The sequence below is a fragment of the Trypanosoma rangeli genome (genome assembly GCF_003719475.1).
Source record: "Trypanosoma rangeli strain AM80 chromosome Unknown Tra_15.4_contig_00068, whole genome shotgun sequence".
In the NCBI taxonomy this organism is placed as follows: domain Eukaryota; phylum Euglenozoa; class Kinetoplastea; order Trypanosomatida; family Trypanosomatidae; genus Trypanosoma; species Trypanosoma rangeli.
In genome coordinates this window covers 19,164-41,347 of record NW_021705814.1, presented here as the reverse complement: position 1 = coordinate 41,347, position 22,184 = coordinate 19,164, and the positions used below count along the sequence as shown (strand labels likewise).

At 47.2% G+C, this 22,184-nt stretch overlaps 10 protein-coding genes across 10 annotated transcripts, besides 22 other annotated features; all 10 read left to right on the top strand.

Moving 5' to 3' along the window:
* Window positions 1–16: 16 nt before the first annotated feature.
* Window positions 17–74: a sequence feature (A-rich).
* Window positions 75–289: 215 nt separating this feature from the next.
* On the top strand, window positions 290–1,753 carry TraAM80_02826 (uncharacterized protein; the record flags this gene model as incomplete). The annotated part of the gene is made up of 1 exon (XM_029379817.1): window positions 290–1,753. One exon carries the CDS (start codon window positions 290–292, stop codon window positions 1,751–1,753), a length of 1,464 nt encoding a protein of 487 aa, XP_029240291.1.
* A 72-nt stretch (window positions 1,754–1,825) lies between these two features.
* Window positions 1,826–1,847: a microsatellite.
* Window positions 1,848–2,036: 189 nt separating this feature from the next.
* Window positions 2,037–2,061: a microsatellite.
* A 152-nt stretch (window positions 2,062–2,213) lies between these two features.
* On the top strand, window positions 2,214–4,019 carry TraAM80_02825 (uncharacterized protein; the record flags this gene model as incomplete). The annotated part of the gene is made up of 1 exon (XM_029379816.1): window positions 2,214–4,019. One exon carries the CDS (start codon window positions 2,214–2,216, stop codon window positions 4,017–4,019), a length of 1,806 nt encoding a protein of 601 aa, XP_029240290.1.
* Window positions 4,020–4,194: 175 nt separating this feature from the next.
* Window positions 4,195–4,219: a microsatellite.
* A 228-nt stretch (window positions 4,220–4,447) lies between these two features.
* Window positions 4,448–4,477: a microsatellite.
* Window positions 4,477–4,507: a microsatellite.
* Window positions 4,508–4,575: 68 nt separating this feature from the next.
* On the top strand, window positions 4,576–5,397 carry TraAM80_02824 (RNA-binding protein; the record flags this gene model as incomplete). The annotated part of the gene is made up of 1 exon (XM_029379815.1): window positions 4,576–5,397. The coding sequence occupies one exon, from the start codon at window positions 4,576–4,578 to the stop codon at window positions 5,395–5,397; it is 822 nt and encodes a 273-aa protein (XP_029240289.1).
* Window positions 5,398–5,467: 70 nt separating this feature from the next.
* Window positions 5,468–5,479: a microsatellite.
* Window positions 5,480–5,511: a microsatellite.
* A 31-nt stretch (window positions 5,512–5,542) lies between these two features.
* Window positions 5,543–5,579: a microsatellite.
* Window positions 5,580–5,786: 207 nt separating this feature from the next.
* TraAM80_02823 (uncharacterized protein) lies at window positions 5,787–6,839 on the top strand (the record flags this gene model as incomplete). The annotated part of the gene is made up of 1 exon (XM_029379814.1): window positions 5,787–6,839. The coding sequence occupies one exon, from the start codon at window positions 5,787–5,789 to the stop codon at window positions 6,837–6,839; it is 1,053 nt and encodes a 350-aa protein (XP_029240288.1).
* Window positions 6,840–7,371: 532 nt separating this feature from the next.
* Window positions 7,372–7,389: a microsatellite.
* Window positions 7,390–7,406: 17 nt separating this feature from the next.
* Window positions 7,407–7,443: a sequence feature (A-rich).
* Window positions 7,444–7,735: 292 nt separating this feature from the next.
* Window positions 7,736–9,388, top strand: TraAM80_02822 (cystatin-like cysteine protease inhibitor domain-containing protein; the record flags this gene model as incomplete). Its single annotated transcript, XM_029379813.1, has 1 exon — window positions 7,736–9,388. One exon carries the CDS (start codon window positions 7,736–7,738, stop codon window positions 9,386–9,388), a length of 1,653 nt encoding a protein of 550 aa, XP_029240287.1.
* A 90-nt stretch (window positions 9,389–9,478) lies between these two features.
* Window positions 9,479–9,507: a sequence feature (A-rich).
* Window positions 9,508–9,622: 115 nt separating this feature from the next.
* Window positions 9,623–9,641: a microsatellite.
* Window positions 9,642–9,657: 16 nt separating this feature from the next.
* Window positions 9,658–9,695: a microsatellite.
* A 465-nt stretch (window positions 9,696–10,160) lies between these two features.
* Window positions 10,161–10,180: a microsatellite.
* Window positions 10,181–10,367: 187 nt separating this feature from the next.
* Window positions 10,368–12,362, top strand: TraAM80_02821 (putative glycosylphosphatidylinositol (GPI) anchor; the record flags this gene model as incomplete). Its single annotated transcript, XM_029379812.1, has 1 exon — window positions 10,368–12,362. The coding sequence occupies one exon, from the start codon at window positions 10,368–10,370 to the stop codon at window positions 12,360–12,362; it is 1,995 nt and encodes a 664-aa protein (XP_029240286.1).
* A 110-nt stretch (window positions 12,363–12,472) lies between these two features.
* Window positions 12,473–12,500: a microsatellite.
* An 80-nt stretch (window positions 12,501–12,580) lies between these two features.
* Window positions 12,581–12,604: a microsatellite.
* A 916-nt stretch (window positions 12,605–13,520) lies between these two features.
* On the top strand, window positions 13,521–14,297 carry TraAM80_02820 (uncharacterized protein; the record flags this gene model as incomplete). The annotated part of the gene is made up of 1 exon (XM_029379811.1): window positions 13,521–14,297. One exon carries the CDS (start codon window positions 13,521–13,523, stop codon window positions 14,295–14,297), a length of 777 nt encoding a protein of 258 aa, XP_029240285.1.
* A 105-nt stretch (window positions 14,298–14,402) lies between these two features.
* Window positions 14,403–14,461: a sequence feature (A-rich).
* A 464-nt stretch (window positions 14,462–14,925) lies between these two features.
* Window positions 14,926–14,959: a microsatellite.
* A 739-nt stretch (window positions 14,960–15,698) lies between these two features.
* Window positions 15,699–15,725: a microsatellite.
* A 1,832-nt stretch (window positions 15,726–17,557) lies between these two features.
* Window positions 17,558–18,703, top strand: TraAM80_02819 (methyltransferase-like protein; the record flags this gene model as incomplete). Its single annotated transcript, XM_029379810.1, has 1 exon — window positions 17,558–18,703. One exon carries the CDS (start codon window positions 17,558–17,560, stop codon window positions 18,701–18,703), a length of 1,146 nt encoding a protein of 381 aa, XP_029240284.1.
* Window positions 18,704–19,249: 546 nt separating this feature from the next.
* TraAM80_02818 (uncharacterized protein) lies at window positions 19,250–19,918 on the top strand (the record flags this gene model as incomplete). The annotated part of the gene is made up of 1 exon (XM_029379809.1): window positions 19,250–19,918. One exon carries the CDS (start codon window positions 19,250–19,252, stop codon window positions 19,916–19,918), a length of 669 nt encoding a protein of 222 aa, XP_029240283.1.
* A 157-nt stretch (window positions 19,919–20,075) lies between these two features.
* Window positions 20,076–20,151: a sequence feature (A-rich).
* A 177-nt stretch (window positions 20,152–20,328) lies between these two features.
* Window positions 20,329–21,174, top strand: TraAM80_02817 (uncharacterized protein; the record flags this gene model as incomplete). The annotated part of the gene is made up of 1 exon (XM_029379808.1): window positions 20,329–21,174. One exon carries the CDS (start codon window positions 20,329–20,331, stop codon window positions 21,172–21,174), a length of 846 nt encoding a protein of 281 aa, XP_029240282.1.
* A 436-nt stretch (window positions 21,175–21,610) lies between these two features.
* Window positions 21,611–21,647: a sequence feature (GA-rich).
* Window positions 21,648–22,184: the final 537 nt, after the last annotated feature.

Genomic DNA, 22,184 nt, shown 5'->3' with positions numbered 1-22,184 from the left:
GGTAAGCACGAGGATAGTTTTTTTTTGTCCTTTTTGTTTGTATTTTCCTTGTTTTTTTTGTTTTTGTTTTTGTTGGAAGTTTTTTATTTGAACCTCACTTGTTTCTAATCCATCTTCTCCGCTTTGTCTGTGCGAACTGTAATTCTTTAACCCCTATCTTTCGTTTGTTTTGCGATGCATCCTGTTGGGGGTTTCTCCTCATTTCTTGTCGTGTGCGTGTGCGTGTCGCTTTGTTAGTCATTTTTTTCTATTTACTGAGGCGTTTCAGGTGCGGCGTGGGGCAGAAGCGATGGGCGATAATTTGGTTGCATCCTCCTCCGCCCAGCTTATAGCGACGGTGAGACACGAAAACATGCAGCTCCAGAAGCATTTGGCGGAGGTCCGTCACGAAAACCGTACCCTCCGGAAGCAATTGTACCACCTGAGCGCCCTCCTTGACATCGCGGTCAGCAAGCTGGCGTCGAAGGGCATCAACCTTGAGGTCCCTGTTGGCATTCACGAGTTGCGCGAAGCCGTCTCTCGCCGTGACTTTGTGGACACAACCGCGGGTGCCATGGACGACAACGATTTGGGGTTTGAAACAGCGACACCGAAAAACCCCTTCAACCGCCGCTTTCAACTTCGCCGTGAGCTGCGGGAGCATACGAAGCCTGTTCAGTGTGCGGCTTTTGCTCCCGGCGAACGACACATTCTTGCCACAGGTGGGCTTGACTGTCACGTGATGCTGCATAGTTTTTTAACTGGAGAGAAATTATGTGATGTTAGGGGGCACGAACAAAACGTTGCAGATGTGTCATGGTTTGAGGGAAGCGGCAACCTCCTGTCTGCGTCGTTTGACGGAACTGTAAAGGTGTGGGACGCGCGTGAAGGAAGTAGCTGTCTGGAGCACATCTATCAATTTGCTGCGACCGGGTTTGCCTTAGCGGCGGTCCCACTGGACAAGGCTTTTGTGTTTGCATGTACCGATTCAAAGAGACGTACCTCTATAGTAGACTTGCGAGTTCAGAAACCTATTTCGTGGGTGCACGATGTGCGTGCCAATACGTTGACCTTCAATAGTTTCAAGACACATCTAATTACCGGGCACAACGATGGGATGATGGCAGTGTGGGATCTTCGTAAGATTGGTCTTGCTCTCTCTTTGACATCTTCGATGGAAGGAGAGACAACAACGAGCGATGCACCTGCAGCTTCATCTGTGGCGGTTGAAGAATCTACTGCCGTGTCCGCTCCACCTATTAGCGTGATTGAAAATGAACCGTCGCGAAGTGCCATTACGTATTTGGATTATTACCATAACAGGGATGACTCTAAGCGACTCGTCGTGGTGTCCGCTGACAACATGGTACGTTTGTATCGGCAAGCGGCTCTAAGCACATCCTCTAGTGGGGCCATTTCACTCCGAAATATTATTGGAGGCGTTCCAACCCGTGGATTTACGGTAAGGGCGGCATTTTGGAAGGGTGTAAAGAAGAAGACGAACGTCTCCGCCTTCTTTGACGATGGTGAGCGGGAAAATGATCCATACTCGCGCCGTTTGACGGAATGCGATCTCGTGGTGACGCCCGGGGCGGAGAACACCGCTTGCGTCTACGACGTGACAGAGGAAGGAAATACCGTACTAGTAGAAAAGCTTGAGGGTCACCGGGGGCGCGTTGTTGGCGCTGCGATTCACCACGGGGACAGTCGACCCATCATTGCAACCTACAGTGCTGATAATACCGTGAAAATGTGGGCCCCAGTGAAGACCTAGAAGGAGGAAGACGTGCACCTCTTCGCATGTGAAACTCTTCAAGAAGAAAAAAAAAAGTGTGGTCAGCGAGCATTATTGTTTTTTTTTTTTTTTTCCTTACTTGGTTGTGATGAGGTGGGGTCAGTTTTTCTTCTTTTCTGTTTCTATTGGTTTGTTTTCCTGTTTGTCTTTGCGTGTGTGTGTGGGGAGGGAGTCTCGCTTCACATTTGGTGTTGCAAAAAAAAAAAACACACAATAATGTAGTACAATGCCCGCTACTTTTATTTGATTTTTGTGGTCTTGATCTCTTTCTCTCTCTCTCTCTCGCTTGCTTGTTTTTTGTTGTTGTCGAGAATTCATGTGATGTATTGATTTGTTTGGGTTGTTTTGTTGGTATCCTTCTGTTTCTGTGTGTTTGCCGCATCCATTTGGTCCCACATGCGCTCCCGCTCTCCACTTTTTTTTTCAAGCACGCGGGGGAATGCGTTGCGTGGGGGCGGTTGCGCCACCCATACGGCACGGGCCTCTTTTCTTTGACGGCCACTCGCGTCGCGCCGAGGAGCAGTTGGCCTTCCATGACAAATACCATGACCGCATGACGCGGCTCACCGGCGGTGGAGCGAGCGATCACGACGCTGCGTGGGGCCGAGATGAGCCTCACGACGGGCTTCCGGAGCGGGCTCCTGACTACTGGGCGGAGTACGCAAAAAAACTGGAGAATTTGGGTCTTCTTCGTGTTGGCGATGACAGGTCGCACGCACAAGCAAAAACCAAAGCAAAATCACCGCCGCCGCGTGGTTTTTTTGCTTCTCCATCCGACAAGTGCTCTTCGTCTAGGCGGTTGGAAACGTACTCGGCTGCGAAATCTCCAACACAATTGCCTGAAGAGAGTGTCCTGCATCGTCTGGATTGGCTGGCAAAGGACCAGAGCGAACCCGATACCACGGATGTTATTGATCTGCTTCGAGAAGTTGAAGACATCCTGGTGCACGAGGACTCACAGAGGCGTGATGAACCGTGCGTTGGAGCGTATTCTCCGCCCACCGGCACCCCCTCCTCAAATCGCGTGCCTGCATCTCGTGGGCATGATCCTGGGCGGGCCATGGGTGTTCCTCCAGCCCCGCCTATTCCTACGAAAGATGTGACTGTTGTCACCGCTAACAACAACAACAACATGGATGCAAATCTCACTAGTACTAGTCGTTGCCGTACTGCACCACCAGCGACCACCCCAACAGCCGCCCCTTCATTCCAACACGTATCGCAAGGTGCATCGTCAGCGACAACGCCACAGGGAGGGGATTGGAGTCAGATGACAAGATACCAACAGATGGAGTGGTATCGCACTTACTACGCATGGATGATTTACTACGCACAATACTATGGGTCGGTGCTTGCTTCTCAGCAGCAGCAGCAGCAACAACAACAACAACAACAACAACAAGAGCATCAACGACACAGAAAAGAAAGATGCTTACACAAAAATTCAAACAAAGAGCAGACTAGCCTCAAAGAACTAAGTCGGGAGTACAAGAAATTGGCTTTGGAAGTCGAGCGTCTTAGTCAAAGCTTTCAGAGTCATGCGTCTGCGAAGGAAAACGCCTCAACTCAATCCCCTTATGGAGAAAAAAGGAAGGACAAAGGACGACGAAGAACGCCACCTCCGTACACTGGAGAAGATGAGTATACACTTTACCGCTCGGATCGTGGTCACTCTTCTCTCCGTATTCCTCATTATTCTGATTCGGGTCCGCGGGATGAGGAGGATGAAGGGCCCACTCCTAGGCGGGCTCCTCTTGCTGCAGCTGCTTCCGAGGCGGAACATGGCTCAAGGGCGCCTCTGCGCCGAAATTCGCTGGGTGAGCGAGGTGAGTTGGTACATGGAGCCCCTCAATTGAATGCGTCAGAGGAGGGAAAGACACTCTATGCTCGACGCTCGAATATGCCCTGGCTTCTTCCACCCCAGCGGAAATCACAGGAAGCATGTTACGGTTCTCTCGCTTCTCGGCCAACTGGCCGTGACATCTCCTGGTTGTATAGGTATGAAGAGAGCGAGACAGAGGGGAAAGCACAGTCTGACGCCGAAGAAGGAGGGACGTGGAGTCACGAGGACGAAGAAGGAACTTCAGACCCCCCGTTAAGTGAGGAAGAGAGACGTGTGCCGCCTCCCAGGTCCTCAGGGTATAGCGTTCAAGAGCAGCGTGGGGGACATAAAGAACGGCGTTCGTCTGTCTATGAGAGAAGGAGGAGAGAGTTAGAACAAGAGAAACCGCGCTGGTGTTTTTGAGAAAAAAGATCCAAGAAAGAATAGAGAAGGGGACTTACAAACACGAAAGGAGAATGAAAAGAAAGGGAAAAAATGACGGTATTCACCATTGATTTACTCAAAGCCCCTGTTTAGCCGAAGAGAGTAGGTGCATGTACACATGCGAACGAAGTAAACGCTGTACGTGAACGGGAAAGTATGTGTGTGTGTGTGTGCGTCTGCTTTTGTAGGGATAGGTCAGAGTGACGGTTTCTTTTTTTTTTTTGCCTCGCTTTGCTCCTTACGCAACAGATAGTTTTGGTAGGATGACCGCCATTTATTTCCTTGCAGCTGTCTTTGTTTTTCCCCGCACAATTTTCGTGGTGGACGGTGGGATGTGAGCATCATCTTTTTTCTCGTGTTTGCCCTATACATGTTTTTTCGGTGTCGCGAGGAAAGATAGTTTTTCCAACAAAACAACACAAACAAAAAAAAAAACAGAGAGACACACACACAGAGAGAGAGAGAGACTACCTCTTTTTTATTATTATCTCCCCTTTTTTCTCTCTTCTTGTGCGTGCGCGTATTTGATCTGCAAATGGCGGCATGGGCGGATGACTTCGATCCCGTGCTCGAGGACGCATTTGCTGACGAAGCATCAGCTCCCTTTGAAGACGCGGCGGATGGCCGCGCAGCCAACAATGACAAGCTGGCCTGGGAAAATGCCAAGACTGTTGTTGAAACCATCACCGACAGCGAGAACAAGCGGTACGAAATTGTGAAGAAGGTCCGGACCTACCATGTGGATCGCCCCGTCACAGTTGTAGATATCCGCGCCAAATGGAAACCCTTTGGTAAGAGCAGCGATAATAATCAGGACCTCGTCTCACGGGACCCTCCTATTGTGTTAGAGTTGGGCGAAATTGACCCATTTGAACGCGTGGCGCGTGACGAAGTAGTGCGCCTTATGAATGAGGTGGAACGTATGAAGATGGATGTCACCGACCCCCGCCTGGCCCGCTTTGCGAAAATCAAGGAGGAACAAGAGAAGGCTGCACAGTTGGAGGACGCGCAGACAAATCAGCCGAAGGAGCGTACATGGGCCGCTGCTAGGGGCGAAAAGACCTCGGCGCAGCGCAGCGAAGACACCGATCGTCGGCTGCGCATCACAAACATCTCAGACGACATTACTGTGGATGAGCTTTACAACATCTTCCACACCAGCGAGTACCGAATTGAGAAGTTGTTCCTTCCCACAGATAGGGAAACGAAGAACTACCGAGGGTTTGCCTTTATTACATTTGAAACCCCTGAGCAGGCGGAACGGTGCCTTAAGAAGACTAAGGGTGTGGCACGTTTTAAGAATACGGTGATGCACATCGTGCGCGCCCTCCCGGAAGCTGAGCGAAAGCGGCTTTGAGTAGCGCAACGAAGAAGAAGACTGACAGGACCGTCATTGTAACCATTTAAAGGGTAATGAGCTCCACATTGAAGACGGAGAGAATAAAAAAAAAAAAAATGAAGAAGAAAAAAAGGACGCAAAGGAAAGCGGAAAAAAATCCCCGTATATATATATATATATATATATATATATATATATATTTGTGGGGGACTTTTAATTAGCGTCTGGCGGAAGTTCGTGTTAAGTTTTCCCTCCTAGCTATGAATGATGATCCTGGAGCCTGACGTTTGTCTCTTACATTTTTCACTTTGTTTAACTATGATTCATTTTCTTTTCTTTTCTTTTTGTCGCCATGCGCAGTGCCCAATCAAAATTATTGCGTGTAACGCATCCCTTCTTAACCGTCGATGAGTCGATCAGTAAGCGTGGATTATCTTTCCCACCGCCTCCGAGAAATGTCACGGCAGCGTGACCGCTTATTGAACGAAGGAAACCAAACTGCGTTTAACACGTATGAATGTTACTACCCATGCAACGTCGCGGAAGGAATGGAATATTCCAGCTTTGAACGCCACCACCAAGGTCCTCATCGAAGTTGGCACCGTGGGGGGTGCTTAAATCTCCCCACTTCACTCCCTGAAAGAAAACGGAGGGGATATAGAGGAGATGTCGTAACTGACGATGATCGACTTCCTTCTTCGTGCAGGCGCCCCTCACTGGATGTTAGGAAGTACCCCGCACACAAAAGTGACTATGGTGGGAAGAATCGTAAACTCAGTTGTCGTTGGGTTACGCTGTCCAGCGACGAGGATCAAAGCCGCGAGTCAACATTTTATACTCAAGCCCATTCTGGCTCTAGTGCCCCTTTCTTCTGTACCCCCTCAAAGTCCTTTTCACAGGTTCCGCCCAGTTCACTTCTTATTGCACTTGTAAACAACGTAGCACGTCGCCGCGGCGTTTATGCACCAGCGATTCCCCAAGAAGTCGTTATTGCGTTTGAGAATTGCGTGAAAAGTGGAACTCTTATGCTGAAATTTGTTCTCTATGACGCTCCACACGAGCGTTTTTTTATGATCAAGTTTCTTGATTTCAAGGTGTACGAAGCGAAGGTTGGACCAGTACTGTGCTGGTACACAAGTGCACGGAGTTCCACAATCCGGCGCTATTTGCCATTAACAAATCTTACCGCAGTGATTGACGGCGGTGATGGTCATCCTGCCGTTCAGAAACGCATGATGGGACCCGGAGTGATTAAAGGAGCTGCGTTTAATCTAAAGACAACTTATCTGGGAACAGATTACATTCTTCAGTGGCATTTTAGTTTACCGAGAGGTGAGGAAGAACGGCTGGCTGTAAAATTCCTGTGCAAAACGTCATACATAGCTTGGCGTGTAGTGACCGAGTTCTTTAGTAAGATCGGTTCCGCAATGATGCCGACAATGCAGAATGGGGCAAAATAGCAACAATGATAGAAACTAGGTGGGCGGTGGTGGTATTTTGATGTTTCCGCAGCGCGGTCATTTGATGCACACACTTCTCTTGTGTTTGTTGTTGTTGTTCATTTGCCCCTTTTGCGTAGAATATGCGAGGCGTGGCTGTGTCTGGGTGACTCGTGTAGTAGAAACCTCTCTTCTCTTATCTACGATACACACGAACACCATTGCTGAACGTATCGTTTTCTTCTCCTTTTGTTTGTTATTGTTGTCACCTTAGAGGTGGTAACTGTGTACACTCCTACTCTTTGTCCCTTTGTTTCTTAGACTCTTTTTTTTTGTTACACCCAGTGCGCAGATGTGTGCGGGAGGGAAGTTGTTTCTCCAACCGCTAGTGGTACCTTTTATTTTTTTCCACTACATGCGTGACTTGTTTCCTCCTCTTCTTCTGGTGGCATGTTTCATATCTTTTTATTGTTGCCGTTTTTTCTGTGTGCACATGTTGTTAGCTTCCCTTTTTTCTAGGTTTATCCCCCTTCTTGTTGCTGACGCTTTTCTGATATATATATATATATATTTGATCCTCCATTTCCATTTTTCTCTTTTTTTATGTGTCTTTTTTTTTTTGTTTGACAAACACAGCTTTCTTGTTTCAGGAGCTCTTGAAGCACACGTATAGTGAGATCAAGAAAAGACCAGCGGAGGGTAGAAATTCAAGACAAAGTGTTGCGAACATAACCCATTTGCACTGCAGTGCCTTATTGGGGTTGCTCGGTTAACAGCAAGTGCTATACTTCGGAAGTTAATCGACAAAAAGTATATATATATATATTTGAAAAAAAATTTTTTTTTTTCTTGTTTGGGGGCTTGTACACCAAAAAAGGGCGAATAAAAAGAAGGTTATTGCGTATATATACATCTCGATGATCCGAGTGCCATTACGTGAGCTGTGGGCTTACTTGGATACCCCTTGGGGGATCATTATTTGTTATGTATTTATGAACAACCTTGCTGGCTCAATATGGACGAATGCGTGGACGCCGCTTATCTACCAAAAATTTGGGAATAGTAACCTTTACGTTGGACTTATGTCAGCTTTGAATGGAACAACGCAAATGTTGTTTGCCATATTGGGTGGCCACTTGGCTGATAAAGTGATTGGCCCATCACGCACATTGATTTTTGCGGTGCGCTTTGGCGTTTTTTCACTGCTTTTTAGCGCCGTTTCTGTGTGGATTGGCAATCTCTACATGCTGGTGGGGGCACAGATACTCTACGGTGTACATCAAGGCTTCAACGTGACGTCGGTGGAGTCTGTCTTTGCGCAGTGCACCAAACGGTCTGAGCGGGATCGTGTGTACGGTGTGAAATTTAGCTTTGAGTCTTCAGGGCCTATTGGAGGGCTTGTCCTTTCTCTCATTCTTTTTGCCGCATTTGGAAACACGTGGCGTGTTGACGTTCTGCGGTGGGTCATTATCACTGGGCTTCTAGTCCATATTGTTTCAATGCAAGTGTTTCTTTTCTACTTTAGGCCGCTACCAAGCCATGTTGATGCCTCCGCTGAACAGCCCCACGCGGCAGGAACGGAACAAGTGGCCCTATCAAGTCAGAACGAGCAGGAGGAGGACCGTTCCCCGCACGTTGAAGAAGAAATTGTCGTTTATGCAACTGGTGAAACCGTTGTTTCTTCTGTTTCACCAACCCCAGAGGTCAAGAAACAAAGTTCAGAGACATATTTTCCTTTAACTTCTGTGCAAGAATGCGGCGTGGAGGCAACAAAGGAGAAGCGGGGCTTTAAGCAATTTTGTGTCATTCCTGTGGAAAAGTACCCTTATGTGATTGTCCTGGGTGATCTAATAGTTGTTTTGGGAAGTGGCATGACGACGCAGTACTTTTCGCTCTTCATGATGAATATTTACTTTGTTTCACCCGTCGGGTTGTCAGCGCTTGGTCTCACGATTTCAGTCTTGGTTTCTGTACTTGCCATCGCCAATTCCCACTTGGGGAGTCGTATTGGAAGAGCACGGGCACTTCTTTTACCAAGACTTTTAGGATCGTTTATTTTGCTTTATATGGCGCTTGCGAGACAAACCAGCGCAGGGCCGAAGTGGCTCATGTGCATTGCATATGTCTTGCGAATGGCCGTCATGGGCTCCACTACCGCCTTGAGCAGGGCTCTCATAATGGATTTTGTGCCGGAAGAGCGTCGAGGCATGTGGAACGCGTTAGAGTCTGTTCAATCTGCATCGTGGTCCGGTACGGCTCTTGTGGGTGGATACATTGCTGATCGAATGGGTTATGGGGCGGCATTTATTGTGACTTTTTTTTTCCACATAACATCCTGCATGGTAATTGCTCCTTGTACGGTAAAGAATGATACTTTGCTGGTATCACGAGATGCTAAAGAGGGTGCCGTACAGGGAGGTGAGGAAGTGCTGCGTGTGTCCAAGATGCTGGAAGGCGATCCAATGGTGCTCCGTACAGACAATGTTGTTGTACACGGCACTACGCCGGAGCAGGAGCAAGAGGAAGAGGTTGTGGTAATCATAACTCGAGAAGGGAAACGAGAGTCATAATGGATAGATAAGATAATGGCATAACTACGGCAAATGGAAGTTTATTTATCTGGATGTGTGTTACGTTACTCGTCACATTGGTGTTGCTGCTTTGTTTGTTTGTTTTTTGTTTTTTTGTTGGTTGCTTGTTTCTACATGGATTCGTTGCAAATAATCCCCTTCTTTGTCATTTCTCTCATTAGAAGTAATTGTGAATCGCCAGACATAAGCAAATAAATTTTAAAAAAGGGAGGGATATATATATATATATATAACTAATAACACTCATTTTGTTCTTGTTGTTTTGGTTGTTGTATTTCTTTTTGTTTGCCCTCTCCATAAACCTTTGGATAGGCTTTGAGCGGGAAAAGTGGTGAAGGGATGATTTTATTTTATTTTGGTTTTGTCTTGTCTTTTCTCTCTGGCGAATGAGAGTGCTCTATGTGATCGCGTCTTGCCACGTTCTGCTGCGGTCATAAAAGATGTATTACTGGGAAGGGCCACTTGGTTGTTTTCTTTTTTTGTTTTTCTTGTCTTTTCTGTTTCAGAGGCAAACTTCCAGCCCATGCACCTGCAGCTGCTGGGTGGGAAATCGACTGCGGTTGTCCTGGGTCTCCTATAAACGGCACCACCTAATTCTCGACTGCCGTCATAGTAAGCTAACAACAAGTCCAAGAGACGAATTGCTGGCTCTTGACTTCCGCCTCTGCGAGGCACTGAACCCTGACACCACAGCATGTTGACCCACGGCTTGGACGGGGGTGGTGTACGAGGGGCTACACGTGCACACACAATATATATATATATATATATTTGCCTTTTTTATGTATAAAATATTTGACTTTTCTTTTTTTCTGGCTTGCGATCGCCCTTACTTTTTCTTTTTGGTAGCGAAAGGCAGACTGTCTTGCGTACATCTTCCAATCCTCTAGCAAACACGACTACAAGAAGAAGAAACGGAAAAGAGGAGACAACAGGCAGTGCCACTTCCGAACTCGTCATGTCACTGCGTCTGTTAGTTGCATCCTGCGTATTACTTGTGCTTATCCTGGTCCCTGTGGTGAGTGGCGCCCATTCCCCCACCGTGCCAAGAACAGAGAAGAAATACTTTCTTCATCTCCAGCCACTTACAGAGGGTCTTGAGGGCGTGGGTGAGCAGCCGACACTTGTGTCCGTGACAGAAACAACGTCTCTTTGGTTGCCTCGTGGTTCAGCTGAAGATAATGACGAGCACCTGACTTTTAATGAGGATATGGATCCCTTTTGGGTACATGTTTTGCGTCGTCGTCGATTCGAGTTGTTGGAGTGGTCGGGTTGCGGAGGGTCGTGGCGTCCTGACTGGAGCGTGACACTTGTCGACACCAATTCTTCTATCAGCGAAAGTACAAGAAAACTCATTTACGACCTCTCGCAACATACAGTGTGCTACTTTTCTGGGCTCTCCTCCTGTGGGTGGACTGAGCAAGAACGCAGGAATGACAATGGCGTTAACACGTCTGTAAGCCACGATATTGAGGCGCAACGTCATCTTCAGTGGTTGGCGCAGTTTGTTTCCTCACTTTTGTCGTCACCCTTAAGTTGGTCAAAGGAGACACCACGGCATGTACGCCCCATTGGTGTGCTTCACTCCGTCCCCGGCGATGATACCACTGCGGGTTTGGGGAATCGCCATTGGTGTTCGTACCATCTTGCCCAGCATGACACGGTGTGTACACAGCACGTCACTACCATTCTTAACGGCGGACGCCGCGGAAAAGGCGCGGAGGAGCACATTCCAGAGGGCATTTTCCGGGCGGGGTTGACCACAATGCAAGATTTTTTTTCGTCTTGTTTTCATCACCTTCACTTTGGTGTATCGCAGTCAGCAACACCATTGGAAAACGCGAGTGAAGAGACGGAGATTCAACTCCTCGTTCGAATGGCATTTGTTGCTCGAAGTAAGGATTTTGACGCCCTTGCACAACATTGGAAGAGATCTCTTTCCAGGTATGCTGATCGTCTCACGATTTTTGTGGGAACTCACGTGGACGCGACACTTCGGGACGCTATAGAGTCGGTGTCGTCTTTTCTTCGCGTTAAGAACGCGTCTCAAGGCAAAGTGACCTTCAAGAAGGAGCAGCAGAGCACTGCACCTGAGCTGACGCCCATAGCTCATTACTACATCTCCAAGGTGGGACATGATCGGGGAACGTATCGACTGGTTATACATCCGCCGATAACAACAACAAACGTGGATGATCGCCAAGAAAGGGGGCGATGGCATGGATTGAAAGTGGGGGACACTTTAGATTCGCTACTTCTTATTCCTCTTCATGTGCTCCGTCCATCTCTCCATGAAATGCACTCAGGCCCAGACGGAGGGTCGAGGTTAGAGAATGCTTATTTTGACGATGATGCCAATGTTCTTTTTGTGTTAGTAAAAACAGTACTCACAGAGGCTCATTTACGGCGCCTACATGAAAGCGCAAACAATACAACTCCCTATGGCTTTGTCGTGTGTGAGTTTCCGTTCAGGTTTGGCTGGGCTGCATTGAAAGACATGCCGCATGACGCGAATAGTAATCGAATTCTCCCACAACCCGTCATTCGCGTTGGCAGACGTGTTGACACAACAGTTCCAGAAGGCGTTGCTAACACCGCCTCCATGAGGGGCTACAATGCGAGTTGGACAAAGCGTTGTGCACCTTCGCGGTGTGCTTTGTTTGCCTCTATGCGAATTGATCACCAAGCTTCACTGGAGCGCCTCATGGACTCGCTTGTCCGAAACCAGTCTCGAAGTGAAACTGGATCGTCATGTTTCTGCTATTACTGGATTCGGTGTAGCAATGTTGCAGGCACCACTATCCCTGTTCCTGACCCAGCGATGGTGTTTAATGTCGTCTCACTAGGACTAATTTTTTATGCGATATTGTTAGCTGGTGTAACTCGCATCACACGATTCTTCTTCGACAGAGACAAGGAGGGCACAGCTTCCTTGGGGCAAGCTTCGTATTGAGTTTTTTTTTTTTTGCGGTTGTTTTGTGTGCGTGTATGTGCGTGTGCTTGCCATGTATGTGCGACGGAAAACAGGGTGGTGAAATGTCATTGACTTTTAGCTCCCATCCGTTGTTGTTTTATTATTATTATTATTATTGCTACTGCTTTGGTTTTCACTTTATCTGCCTTATCAGTTTGGCTTTGCATCAATCGAAGTTTTCAAATGTTGCGTGCCTCTTCTTTTTTGTTTTCTTTTTTTTTCCTAAAGGGTTTTCATGTCGTTTCTTCGCTGTTGTGTGTTGCTTACCGCCCTCCTGTGACTGGTGACGAACATCTCACCCATTAGACCTGCGGAGGCTGCTGGGGATTCAGCCGCTTCATCCCCGTACGCTTCGTTGCGAATTACACTTGCGGAGGGAATACGCGCTCCGTGGCCTCGTAATGGAACAGAGCGTTCTTGACGGAGCTTGGAGGGCAATTTGGTCTTTTCTTGTTCACGGGGATAAGCGCCGCTGCTGTGTTTGATACCTGCATTTTAACACTCATAAGCGCCAGCATTGACTCGGTGACGCTTTGCAATCTTCTCGTACAGTATGCAAACGATACAACGACGACTAATGAAGCATTCCTCCGTGCCAAAAGCATTGTGGATTGTACGTACGGGTATTTGCTTGTTGAAGTACCAGTGTTTCTGCTACTCTCTCACGTTTTCTCTAACACCCCATCAGTGCTGGTGGGCTATTGATTTATCGGGGCTACGACAGCAGCACTTCTGCTGGTTCACTTGGCCTATGATTTTTGCAGCTTCAAAGGGTTTACTTTCATAAAGGGATCTGAGACGAAGAGCTGAGTTGATGAACCATGAAGAGAATCCTGCATGTCTTCAAAAAAAAAAACGTGAGGGAAGACCCGTCCCCTTTTGAGTTTGTGTAAGTGAGATATCGTGAGCGCACATGCCTCTTAGGGATTGCTCTTTGGTGTGAATAAAACTATTTATGTCTATGAGAGTTCCACATGGATGCTTCTTTCCCCAAGTACCCTTTTCTTTCTGTTGTTATTGCGTGTGCCTGTCTCCTTGTGCCCACTTGTATGTCGATGTTGTATGGTGTATTTTTCTTAACTCACATGTCCACAATAAATACGCACACAGAATTCTAGCAATCTAACAAAGTAAATCATGCTGTCCCTTAACTCGTACAACTTTTCTAACGGCGCCGCCGCGGCCTCCTTTTCTTTGCCGCTCATGGATTGCACGAGCGCTATTCATAACTCGGACAACATTCAAAAAGGTGCGTCATACTTTAGCACGGGAAAGAAGGCCGCCACCATAACGGTTATGGGACAGCTTAAGGAATCAATGCTTGCTATTGAAGAAACGCAGCCGCCTGGGATTTCGTTAAAACGCACCAATAATCCATACGCACGTAAGTTGGCAGATGGTACCCCATGCGTCCCCAGGTCTCCACTTTCCGCGGAAATGAGCTTTATGATGTCATACAAGGAGGTGGAGGGTAAAGGCCTGAACGCGGTGCTGCCGACATCCAACACGCCACGCATGGTGACAACGGTAGCACAAAACAATTCCAATTCTGTGCAGGGCAATGCGAAGGGTAACTTTCCATCTGTTTCGCGCAGCGGCACAATGAAGCAATTTGCATTCTGGGTTCCGCCCTTCAAGGGGGAAGTTGTTGCAACGCCCACTGTTGTGCGGAGCAATCACATCGGTACTATGTCGTCAACACCGCCCCCAATCCACACCGCAACAAAGCGTGTGGAGATTTGGAACGCCCGCAACAATGCCTCGGCTCACTCAACCCCCGCCAATACTTGTGGTTCTTCTGCGACAAGAACAGATTCAGTAACGCATGTCCGGTGCAGGCGCGTATACGTCAACGGACGTCCCATGACTGTGTGGCCTAAGGAGGATGAGCCCGCCACGGGAGGGTACGCTTGAAACTAGGTTGCAGCACTTTTTTTTTTGGTAATGGACCTCCTCTTTAGGCTGAAGTGCCCTCGAGTGCTGCGTTGTTTTTCCGCTTTTTGTATTTGTTGCGGGCTGTTTGTTTGTTTCTCTTTTCGTTGTTTTCCCCGTTCCTTTTTTTCTTTTTTTTTTTTTTTATGAACACGTCGCTTGTGTCGCCCTCTTCCCCCCCGTGACCTCTGTCCTTGTCCGTTTCAGTCCACCCACTCTCCCACATACCGCTGACCAAAAAGGTGAGACAACGGGGCGGGAAGGAAGCCACGCACGGGATGAGGTTACGGTTTGTGCGCGTGTTGGAGCCAGCTACGAAATCTATTTCTTATTCCCTACTACACGCCATACGTGGCTTTTTTTTTCTTTTCATTTGTTTGGTCATTAACGGCAAGAACACCTTTTTAAAAATTATTCTTTTTCTTCCGGGAGGCCCTTCTCATCATTACTTCATTCGCACTTGTTTTTATTTCTTTCCTGCGTGCGGGGGCGGTGGCTTGTGTTGGCCCCCTCCTGACGTGCACTCGGAGAGAAGGCATAAATAAGGATGGGGTCTACTCGCGGGGAGCCACATTACAGAGGAGAAAAGAACACGAATGAATAACACCATTATATATGCATGTATGTATATATATATATATCTAGTACGTAACCTTGGTTCTTTCTTTTCTGTGGTGTTTTTTTCGTTGGTCTTCTTGCCGTCCAGGCGGAGTTTGGTAGATAAAGTGTGTGACACACTGGTTTACTTGTTCGTTTTTCGTTCAATATTGTTTGTGTTTATGCTGTGTATTGGTTTGCTGCAGCGGTCAGCGTTGCTGCTGCGTCCGCCGCCACGGGTTGGTGTTGCCTCGGTTCTTTTTGTTTGTGTGTTGCGGTAACACCGCAATTATTTGGGCTAAAAAGGAGGGAATAAGGTCGAATTTCATCTTTTTCTTCTCCCCCTGCGTGTACTTTTTTTCTTGTGTTTTTGGTGTTTGCCGCTTGAAGGCCTTTTATGACTTTGTGCCGGTGCCTGACTGTGTCTAGGCGCGACGACTGTGGACCCGTACGCACAAACATTATTGTTGATCCCATTTCTATGAATTTGAACGCAACAGTTCCTGCCGTTGTTTGATTTTTTTTTCAAAAAAAAACAGTTTTTATTTCCTTCTGGACCGTCCTGGAACGCTTTGAGTTGTACGACGCAGGGCGGTGCCGCTGTAATGATGTTGCACTTTACGCGTTTGTGTGGTGGACATAGCGTGACTCCCAACGTGGGGAGTGTAGTGCGGTATTTTCATTGCGAGTGATGACGTGACGCGGATGCAAATAATAGCAATGAATACTCATAACGATAATAACGTTTATGGTCATTGATGACGGCGATATTTGGGCGGGGGAGTCGTGAGTGAGTGAGTGAGTGTGGGAGTGTGGGGGGTCTTCTCTTGGGTGCCTGAGGCGTCCGTCGTGCGGACCGTCTTCGTGCATCCCCTCAGTGAAGCCACACGGTGGGAGCAGCAAGGAGTGACAAAATGCCCCAAGGCAAAAACAAAGGAGGCTAACGTGGCAAAACGAAATAAAAAAAAAACGTTTTCTTCACAAAAATGAACAATAACGACAAAAAAAAAGCTGACAGCAAAAGGCCCTCATCATGCCAGTGCATTTTTTTTTTCCTCAATTGCTGCTTCTCATTACTACTCACACTCCTCAGCGTTTTAATGGCTGTTGGGTGCCGCGGGCTGTCAACACGAGGCATAAGTGGACAACAAAAAAATAATTTAAAAAAGACGACAAAACGAAGAGCTTAAAAGGGATTGATTATGTGTGTTATTTTTGCCTTTTATGCAACCTTTACGTGACGCGTGCTTCTTGTTTTCTTTGCCGCGATCACGATGCCCATGTTGGTTGCTTGTGTTCCGGAGAAGCGTCCATACAAATCTATAAATATAAGTCTATATAGTGCGACTGATACCTGGAAAAGAGAAGAAAAACACCAGTGGCTACACACACGCAAGTGAGCTATGCAGAAAAGGAAACCGAATGTGGGTGGTAAGGAGATAGGGAAAGCGAGTCAGACAGAAGCGGTGCAAGGAATGAAAAAGAATATCACGAAAAGGGACTCCCTTAAGGACACTTTCTTTGTGTTTCTGTCAAATGAAAAAGAAGGGGGGTTATGGCGTTCGTTTGGTGACAGACGTAAGTACGCATGCCATTACTGAGATCACATGCACGTACAAAAATAACTATGCGGATGCTTAACCTGAGTGTCAGTACATTTTGTTTTCAAGCTGTGACTGATGAAGTTATTTTGAGTATTTACGGGGCAGTCAGCTCACAAAGGGACACCGCTTATAGAGAAAAAAACTGCAACAACCCATCGCACTCCTTTTCAGATAATGATAGGCCTGCAAATGTCCTCCTGAAAAAAAAACAAAAGCTACGAAGGTATCAAACAAAAAAAAAGAAATGTCCTTCACATATCTATTATTAAATGCTTCTGTGGAGAAATGAGGTTAAATGCACCAACAGAGCATTTGGAAAAGATTAACTGGTGTATGCATGTGGCGCTGTTGGAGTGCGGCAGGTGGGCAACTGCAGTGGGGATGCACAAGTGAGACAAGGAGTCTCTATGCGTCGGCGATGACGGCTCTGTGCCGCCACCGGTCCTGCCACCGCCTGACCAGGCCGTGCAAAAGCCAGTGTGGAGAGGGTGTATGAAACAACGCCAAAAAAAAAACGGGACGAGGAGAACACACGAAAAAAAAATGGGATATTTTATTACCGGCAAGAGGAATGAATGATATAGGGAACCCAATAAAAAAGCTCTTTTTTCTCTCTCTTATTATGCTATGAAAAAAAAAAAAATGTAGTTATGCCTACGTTTTCGGTTTACTGAATTATCTTTTTGCCGTGACTCTCTGAGGAATGTACGCCGCAGTAACTCACGTGGGAAGGAGGACATCGCTGCTCCTCCTTCCTTTGTTTTGTTGCCTTTGCGTCTGCTGGGGGAACGCAGTTGTGGGTGGTTAGCTGCGAAAAGGAAAGGGGGAAAAGAGGTAGAACGGCATTAATAGGCAGACTGTCTTGAGCCGTCCAAGCACAAGCCAGTACACCTTATCTTTACGTAAGACAGAAGATTGATATGCAGAGCGGTGGGGAACTCTACTCTTCATTTTTCTAATTCCTCTTCTTTCTTTGTTATTCTGTTGGTGTTCTTATACAGACTCCCAAGTTGTTTTTTTTTTTTGCTTAGTTGTACTCCTATGCCCCCACCACGTCCAGAGTTTGAGAACCCACCCGATGTTCTCTACAACGAAACAGGTGCTAGTCGTTACACAAGCAGCACACGCGTCCAGTTGGTGCAAAGAGCCATGACGGTGCGTGCACTGGAACTCATTGGCATCCCTTCTGGCCGACAAGCCTTGTTGTTAGACATTGGGTGTGGAAGTGGCATCAGTGGAGATGTGCTTCGCTCGATGGGGCACACGTGGATTGGTGTCGATATCAGCAAAGACATGTTGTTGCTAGCCAAGGAATCGGAGCAAAAGGAAGAAGGAGAAAGAGATAGTGATAGGCAAAACGGGACAACGGACATTGGTGGACAAATTCATAGCAATGATCTTAGAAATGTGAAGTGGGGCCTTATTACAGAATCAGACGACGACAACAACAATGAGGCGAGTAATGAAGACGAAGACGATGATACGTTAACAGGTCCTTCAATGGTTGAAGTTATACGTGGAGACATGGGTCATGGTTTGCCATTTCGTCCCGGGTCTTTTGATGGGGCAGTCTCTATATCAGCAGTACAGTGGCTTTGTCAAAGTGACTGCCGCGGGCATGTGCCGCAGCGACGTCTGCGTGCCTTATTTCAATCTCTTTATAATGCGCTCCACCGAGGCGCCAAGGCCGCTCTTCAGTTTTACCCAAGCAACATTGAGCAGGTTCACATGATCACGCGTGCCGCCATGTTATGTGGTTTCACAGGTGGCGTCGTAGTCGATTTCCCACACAGTGCCAAGGCGAAAAAACATTATTTGGTTGTACAGGCCGGTCAAGTTGCGGGTGGGTTTCTGCCTCGTTTACCAATTGCTGCGTGCGGCAGTGATGGGGATCAAGAAGAGGAATGTGATGAAGGAGAAGAAGAAGAAATTGGGAATGAATCCGAATTAGGCGACGAAGACGGTGATGAAAAACACATGAAGGCTCGTGTGGGTGGTCGCATGCGTGTGAAACATTCCAGCTCCCACAGTGGCGGCTCAGCGTGCAAGCGACGCCGGAAGGACAATCGTCCAGTCACAGGTTCAAAGGACTGGGTGCTGCTTAAGAAAGCTGAACGCCGAAAGTTTGGTCTTCCAACAACAGAGGACTCCAAGTATACCATGCGGAAGCGCCGGCCACGGTTTTAAGCAGGAGAAACCAAACGAAGAAGAAAGGGTGTTGGTGTCTGAGGATGGGAATCCCGCAGCGCGCACATTTGCGCTCCTCTTCAGCCTCACATCAGTGCCCGTTGCTCTTCTCAGACGTATTGAGATTTATTAAAATCCGGTAACAAGAGGAAAAAAACAAAGAAAAAAAAATGAAATGCAACTACTAACACCAAAAACAATATGCGTGTAACTTATATGGTTCGTAAACAAGAAGCGGGCTGTGATCAACAGAGTGTGGGGTGGGACGTGTGCGGTGAAGTGCTTCACAAAGGAAGTGGGAGGGTTTTCACACCGATCCCGCATCCTTTGTGAGTCTAGGTTTTTATTTATGTGATTTTTTTATTCTTCTTTATCTTATGAACTGTGCTGGAGAAGAAGCTAGAGAGGAAGTGGGGCAGACGCAGTCCTGTCAACGGGTTCTTGCTCTTTGCGGGAGGGATTGGGTGAGAGGGAGAAAGGGAAGAGTAAAACTCACGGACAGAGTGACAACAATAAAGCGTCCCCTCAGGCTGGGCATCAATTGGTATGTCGGACGATGATCGGGATAGTGAACAGTCCTCTCTGGACGAGGTGAGCAAGCGGTTTGTGCCCGTCCGCTGCGTGGAGGACTTTCAAACGTTGGTTATGACCGAAGAAGAGTCACTCTGTGCCCTCGTTGTGACGTCGTTTTTATGCCCCTTTAGCGCCAAAGTTTTGCCTGTCGTAAAGGAGAAAATTATTATCTCCGAACTGCCACAAACCCGTCGCGTGCGCTACTTTCATGTGGCGTTACTCCCTGAAGAAAAGACTGACATAACCGCCTTGCTTCAAAAAGACCCTGTCTTCCTTGCGACCAATCGACCACCCACAGAGCTGCAAAAGAAACAGCTTCATAAGCAGGCGTATGATGATTTGATGGAGCTTTTAACGTTTCTTGAAATTTGCAGCACTCCATGTATGCTGTTTTTTGTACAGGGCAAATGTGTGCGAATTTCAGACGTTTCGGACGCTCCGCGAGTTATTGCGACGGGAAGTTCCGTTAGAAAATGGGAGGCAGTCCTTCAAAACGCGGTGGTGCGGCGAAACGAATTGTTGCAGGAGTACGATGCTGAAAAGAAACGGGAAAAGCGACGGATCGAGAGGGAACGACGCCGGGAAGCGCGACGGCGAGCAAAGGCCGAAGAAGCAGAAGAAGATGAGGAGGAAGAGGACTGATCAAACAACACCAACAAAAGAACACTTGTTGTGCACTACGACTTCTTGCCGACTATTTTTGTTTTTGTTTGGGCTCCTGTTCATAGTGAGAGCATTCATGTATAGCGCGTGTGATACCACAAATGGACAACCGTAATTAGTTACCGGATGTACGACTTTTTTGTTGTTGGTTTGTGCATTGTTGTTGTTGTTATTGTTGTTTCCCTCTCTCTTTTTTTTCTTTGTTTTTGCTTGCCCTGAGGATGCCGTCTCAGTCTTTTGAATGCGACACCCACAAACTCCAAGCATTTACTTTTTCTCTCTTTCTTATGTGTTGTTGTTGCGGCTGCTGCTTTGCGCCTGTTGTTTTTGCCAGGAGTTTGCCACACAGTTGAGGGCTGTGACAACTCTCTCACCAGTGTGAATTGTTGATGTTCGTGCAGCAAGATATTTTTGGGGAAGTTACCTCGGAAGCGAAATCACAGGTGCCAAACCTCACGCGTGAAGAAGAGCTGCTGCTTTGTGGTGTGCGGCCGGGCAGTGAATTTTTGCCACTGCTTTATTCAGCCCTTGCCTCGCTGCAAGGCAAAAGCAAGAGAATGAGTCCCGTCCCCTCTGCAGCTTTGCGCAGGGTTGCTGCCGGCAATGATGGCAGTGACTACGACTTGAAGGGGGAGAAACCTTCAAGCGGCGTAAGGGAGAGGACACACGCGTTCAGTCCTCTGAAAAATGTTGCTGAAAGTTCACAGAACAATGGCTTTACGGCCTTTTCTGATGTTAAACATGGAATTGGTTACCGCTCACAAGGCAGACTCCCTAGTGTCACACACAATCGTGCAATGCCACCACAGCTCCCTCCTCCACGTGTAGTTGCCCCCGTGCTCATGCCCATGTGCGATGCAGCACCGCCTGCACCGCCACGGCCACTTCCACCCAAAGTGATTTTGAATGACCTCCGTGGTGGCGCACTTCCTCCGTTGAATACTGAGGTATCCATTGATATGGATTTTCTGAAAGGATCCCCAAGGCCGACAGGTGGTCTAAATTTAAAAACAGTTGGACACCCAAGATTGTTTACGAGTGGCGCAATCCCTATCAGTCATACTAAAGCGATGCCTGCCAAAATGGGCGACTTAACCCTGCCGCTTAGCTGGCCCTCGCACGAAGACCACACGAAACATCTTGGAGGACGAGGCTGCATCGGTAATAAGGCACCGTTGGCCCCTCTGAGGAACTTCGGAAAAAGTCCAGCGGGGGGACTACTGCCAAAAAAGTAGTGCTACCCTCTGGAAGGGAGCAGCAAAGCGAACGGCCGTGAAGGCTATGGTGTTTGACGAAACAGTTCCCTACTTTTTCCCATACATGAACATTTGGCGCAAGCGTCATTCCCTCTGCGCTGGAGAAATAAATCCCATTAAATTATGCCTCACCGTAGATGATACGATGGAGCGAGGAGAAATCCAAACAAAAGGGAAAAGTAACATAAAACGAATTTAAAAAAAATCGAGAAATAATGAGAGAGATGTTAGTGCGATGCTTGCTTTTGTTTCTTTAAAGAAACAAAAAAAAAATAGAGGAGGGAGGGGACTCTCGCCCTTCGTTCACACACGCAACGACGAAGAGAAGGAAATGGAAGCAATTTCCCTTAAACCTATCTCACCAATAAAATGGTGCTATATTTTTTTTTTCCTTTGTTCAGACGTTATATGAAAGTTTTTTTGTGTGTTTTTTTTTTGTATCCTTTTTATTTGAAATCCTTCGTGTGCCACTGTTTTTGTTTGTTTTTGCGTGTTTGTTTGCTTAGAGTGTCAATGGAAAATATCACCTTCATGGCCCAGGCGTTTGACTGCTAGCACCAGACACACTCGCTTTGCACCCTAGGTATAAATGTGTGTTATCGCTTCAAACAACCAATACGACCGCCTGTGCTTTCTGTTTTGTTCTTCGTTTTTGGGGCTTTTAAGCTGGTAGAAAGAGGGATATAAAATAGGATCCCCTGGGAGGTCTAATGAAAGTAAGAAGAAGGATAACGTAATTTTTATGGAAAAAAAACCTTTTTCTAAATGTTTAAATTGGTAGAGATAAAAAAATTATATAGTTTACTTACAACAGGTGGAATGCGCCTGTTTTTCGGTGCCTCTGTCTGTTATTTCTGCGTACCAGCAAACTATTTCGTCATTACTTCTTTGAACGCAGTAGATTTAAGTCAGGAAGAAGTAAAAGATGAAAAATTGAAAGGAACGACTTTTACAGGGAAATATGTGAAGAACATTCTTGTTCTTGTGTT